A 5,000-nucleotide genomic window follows, 5' to 3' on the forward strand; every position below is an offset into this window, starting at 1 on the left:
TTTATATCCGTCCAAGACTCCTTTAGAGATCTAATAAATATATCACATATTTCCTTTCTTGTGTGTTTGAGTCCTTGTGCATAAACATGTTGTGTAAGTGTGTATTGATCTTATTGATATATTTTTTATTATGTGTCAATGGTTGAGAATGTGAGATGAAAGAAGGAGCTGTGTTTTTATAAAACCATGAAGTGAAACAGCTGTTCTGACGTCACTGACAGCTCGTGTCTCCCGTCAGGATAAACCGATCAGATCCCGGCCGGCTGCAGGTATGAGCGAGGTGACAGAGATGGACGGCTCTGCGGCTTCAGAGGACGAAGTGGAGGAGCAGACGCCTCCAGAAGCTCCGCCCAGCCCCAAGAAGAGCCGCGCCTACGCCCCAGGTAAAGAGAGCCTCAGAGGCCTGGCCCGTGAAACACACACACACACACACCGTTGATGTTCCATGTCAATGATTGCAGCAGCGAGCGAGATCGTGGAAGGGAAGCGGACGAAGAAGACGGTGGAACGGCTCGACATCCAGGCGCCCAAACCCAAGGAGAAGCTGAAGTTTGGAGATGGTAAAGTGTTTGTGTGTGTGTGTGTGTGTGTGTGTGTGTGTGTGTGTGTATATAAACATCTCCCTGTGTGTTCAGGCAGAGGAGAGAAGCTGGGAGACATCCCACGGACCGGACACCACATCGGGAAGATGAAGCCAGCGGACCTGAAGCCGCTCCACGCCATCCTGTTTGACAGGCCGGGAAGGTACGCACACACAGGCACACACAGGCACACACACACACACACAGGCACACACACACACACACACAGGCACACACACACACACACACACTCTGAAGTGAATGGTCTCAGAGTTTGGATGAGGTGACTCTAAAGTGAGTGAGGAGCGTTGGCGCCCTCAGGTGGATGAACTCGGAGGTTAAGTTTGATTTCCTCTCAGATTTCCACCATGAAGAAGAACCTGCGTCTGTTCAACGGCTTCAACTTCAGCGTGGAGAGCGAGCAGTACGCCAAGAAACGAGACAAGCTGCTCAAGTGAGTGTGTGTCTGTGTGAGAGAGTGTGTCTGTCTGTGTGAGAGAGAGTGTGTGTCTGTGTGTGTGTGTGTGTGTGTGTGTGGGAGAGAGTGTGTCTGTCTGTGTGAGAGAGTGTGTGTGTCTGTGTGTGTGTGTGTGTGTGGGAGAGAGTGTGTCTGTGTAAGAGAGAGTGTGTGTCTGTGTGTGTGTGTGTGAGAGAGTGTGTCTGTCTGTGTGAGAGAGTGTGTCTGTCTGTGTGTGTTTGTGTGTGTGTGGGAGAGAGTGTGTCTGTGTGTGTGTGTGAGAGAGAGAGTGTGTCTGTGTGAGAGAGAGGGTGTGTCTGTGTGTGTGAGTGTGTATATCTGTGTGTCTGTGTGTGTGTGTGAGAGAGAGAGTGTGTCTGTGTGAGAGAGAGGGTGTGTCTGTGTGTGTTAGTGTGTATGTCTGTGTGTCTGTGTGTGTGAGTGTCTATGTCTGTGTGTGAGAGAGTGTGTGTGTGTGTGTGTCTGTGTGTGAGAGAGAGTGTGTGTGTGTGTGTGTGTCTGTGTGAGAGAGAGAGTTTGTCTGTGTGAGTGAGTGTGTATGTCTGTGTGAGAGAGAGAGTTTGTCTGTGTGAGTGAGTGTGTATGTCTGTGTGTGAGAGAGAGTTTGTCTGTGTGAGTGAGTGTGTATGTCTGTGTGTGAGAGAGAGTGTGTGTCTGTGTGTGTTCTGTCCTCACGTGTGTGTGTGTCTGTGTTGTGTCTCCTGTGTGCGTCTGTAGGAACTCAAACTTCACCTGCACCAAGCTGAGGTCCATCTGTAAGGTTCTGGACCTGGAGCGGAAAGGAAACCACGCAGACCTGGTGGACAAGATCCTGAACTTCTCGCAGCGCCCAAGAGCAGTGGGAAGGTGAGCTGACCTTTGACCCCAGAGAGAACCTGGAGCTCTTAGTTTGGTTGAAGGAGGATAGAAGCTGTGTTCTTCATGGCTCTCCCTCAGACGTTCTCTCTGGTGGTGCAGGAGTTTGACCCCTTTGTTTCCTTCTTCAGCGTGTGATCTCAAAGAAGAAGAAGAAGTCCAAGAAGAAGCTGTCAGGTGACGACTCTAAGGTCACCGCCAAGAAGAAGAGCAAACCCAAACCCAGGAGCTCCTCCTCCTCCAGCCCCAAGAAGGCCAAGACGGGGAGCAAGTCCAAGGCCATCGTCATGGACTCCAGCAGCGACGAAGACGAGGATGAGGAAGACGAGAAGGTGGAAGCTTCGGCGGAGGCGGAAGGATCCGACAACGAGGAGAAGCGCTCTGAGAAAGATGAGGAAGAGGAGGAGGAAGAGGAGCAGTCTGAGAAATCTGAGGAGTCGGAGGAAGAAGAAGAAGAAGAAGAAGAAGGGCCAGATGAAGATGAAGAGGAGGAGGGGGTGAGTTTGGTTATTTCCTCAGCATCTTCTGATTCTCCAGCCAGATGTTCACTGGAACGTTTCCCTTCAGTCTGACAAGTCAAAGTCCAGCAGAGGGAAACCGTCACCGAGGAAACCAGCAGGCAAACGCCACAGGGCACCAACGAAGAAGACGGGCCCGCCCAGGAAGAGGGCGAGGAAGGACGACTCAGAGTCTGAGTCTGAGGCCGACCAGAAGGTGAGGATGTGAACCCAACCTGTGGTCCATGAACACAGCTGGTTCTGGTTCTGGTTCTGATGAAGTCTTTGTTGCTTTACAGCCCAAGAAGAAGAAAGCGGCCGCGGCCAAACCGGCCGCCAAGACCAAGAAGGCCGACAGCAGCAGCAACAGCAAGAAGAACGCCAACACAGGTGAGGTCCTCAAGGAGACGCACGCCGCTCCCACAATGCACTGCTCTGACCGCCCGTGTCTCCGGGGACAGACGGCAGCTCGGACGACGACGAGCCGCTCATCAAGATGGTGAAGAAGGCGCCGAGCGACGAGCAGCTGAGGGGGACGGTGCAGACGCTGCTGAAGGAGGCCGACCTGGAGGAGATGACCATGAAGCAGATCTGCCAGAGGGTAAGAAGCTTCAGCTCGCCTCCTCCTGTAGCCCCGGCTGCTTCCTGCGTGCTTACTCATGCTGACCGGTGCTGCTGTGTGTGACCTGCAGGTGTACGACACGTATCCGGACCACGACCTGACCAGCAGGAAGGACTACATCAAACAGACGGTCAAATCTGTGAGTACCTCTGCTACCTCTGTGTCAGTCAGTCAGTCAGTCAGTGTAATAATGTGAGTGTCCAGCAGAGGGAGCAGTGAGCTTACAGTCACAGGTGTGAACCTGAACATCTGGATGGATCAGCTGAACATCTGGATGTGGTTGTGTTGATGCTGGTTTCATGATTGAGTTCAGATGAAGGTACAAACTCTTCATCTTCATCTTCCCCCTGCAGCTCATCACATGAAGATCTAGATGGGCCGACGTCATCAGCAGGACAGACTGAAGCTCTCCTCTTCCTCCTCCTCCTCTTCTTCATTTCCTGACTCGGAGCTTCAGATCTGATTTCTTTTCTAGATTTATGAGAGCTGTTGGTTTTTATTTGTCTGTAAATTTTGTACATAATGTTTGATTAGCTAAAGCTATTTTTGATTGACAGCGTCTGAGTTCTTTAGTTTTGTTCCCTGGGTTCATCTGAAGGAGTTTAGATGTTCCACTTTACAGCTCACATTAAAATGGAACTTTTGCAACAAAGTGTTTTGGGGTCTCTCTCTCTCTCTCTCTCTCTCTCTCTCTCTCTCTCTCTCTCTCTCTCTCTCTCTCTCTCTCTCTCTCTCTCTCTCTCTCTCTCTCTCTCTCTCTCTCTCTCTCTCTCTCTCTCTCTCTCTCTCTCTCTCTCTCTCTCTCTCTCTCTCTCTCTCTCTCTCTCTCTCTCTCTCTCTCTCTCTCTCTCTCTCTCTCTCTCTCTCTCTCTTCTCTCTCTCTCTCTCTCTCTCTCTCTCTCTCTCTCTCTCTCTCACACACACACACACTCCTTGAATGCAAAGGCGTGTCAGGGGTCAAAGGTCAGCTCTTTATTCAGATCAGTACCAACACACAGGTCAGCTGGACTCTGACTCTTTACACTCTGAGCTTGTTTATGTTCAAACCTGTCTGAGTTCCTGATGCGACTCCACACGCCTCACTTCCTGTGCCTCACTTCCTGTGCCGGTCAGCTGTCCGTCTCGCGCTCGTCGCCATGCGGATGAACCCAAACGTTCTGGTTTAGGGGAGACTAACTTCACGCTGTTACCAGGCTGGTTGCTACGGCGACCTGGTGAGCAGTTGCCTTGGAGCCGAGTGGACGCTCTGTCAGAGCTGCAGCGTTGCTCTGGGAAGTTTGGCAAATTTTTGGGGTGGTTGCCATGGCGTTTGGAGCATTTCCCTGTTCAGACTTATTAAGAATGAAGCATGAAGCTTTCAACCTTTCACCTTTGACCTGTTGATGAATCAAACTGCAGTGAGGAGACAGGAAACATCTGAAACAACAGAAACATGGAGCTGCTTCCTCCAGGGTTTAATGTCCTCATGTCCGTTCAGCACCGGGCTGCTTAGCCCCGCCCCCTCAGTCCTTAGCCCCGCCCCTTCGCTCCGTCCTCTGATATTGCAGCGGTGCGTTCATGTACTTGGCTCACAGTGGTAAAGTGGGACACCGGGGCTTCTCTGCTCAGACGAGTCCTGATCGAGGAGGAAGGAGACTCTGACTTCCTGTCAGCCATGTCGTCGTCGTCAGGTGTGTTCCCTCCTTCGTCATCCCTTAATAAGGAAGCATTTCTCTCCTCTCTCTTCTTTCTTCCTCCTCCTCCAGTGCTTGTCAGTCACTGGCGCTCGCTCTCTCCCAGGAGCCAGTATGTGGTCATCTTCCCTTTGCCCTTCACCTCCACCTCTCCTCTCAGCTCCAGCTGGAAGCAGTTGAACTCCAGCAGGACGTCCCGAGTCGTAGCCGACACGTGAATCTTCAGCGCTGTGAACACACGTGATGCGTACATGTGACTAACAGGAGCTAACATGTAGACTCACTCTCTCCTGT

The 5,000-nt window shown here is 51.6% G+C and overlaps 1 protein-coding gene and 1 pseudogene across 1 annotated transcript in view; one reads left to right on the plus strand and one right to left on the minus strand.

Annotated features, from left to right (window-relative positions):
• The first annotated feature begins 199 nt into the window (after positions 1 to 199).
• Positions 200 to 3,655, plus strand: LOC142990608 (uncharacterized; annotated as a pseudogene).
• Positions 3,656 to 4,330: 675 nt separating this feature from the next.
• The window catches only part of LOC142990609 (atrial natriuretic peptide receptor 1-like), a 13,359-nt gene continuing 12,689 nt past the window's right edge, over positions 4,331 to 5,000 (minus strand). Inside the window, exon 20 of the mRNA XM_076140448.1 lies at positions 4,331 to 4,934. Coding sequence (XP_075996563.1) covers positions 4,789 to 4,934 — 146 coding nt within the window. The 3' untranslated portion in view covers positions 4,331 to 4,788. The remainder of the gene's footprint in view (positions 4,935 to 5,000) is intronic.

Source organism: Genypterus blacodes, unplaced genomic scaffold, assembly GCF_046128005.1.
Source record: "Genypterus blacodes isolate CSIRO-AG114 ecotype Tasmania unplaced genomic scaffold, CSIRO-AGI_Gbla_v1 ptg000621l_1, whole genome shotgun sequence".
NCBI classification, from domain to species: domain Eukaryota; kingdom Metazoa; phylum Chordata; class Actinopteri; order Ophidiiformes; family Ophidiidae; genus Genypterus; species Genypterus blacodes.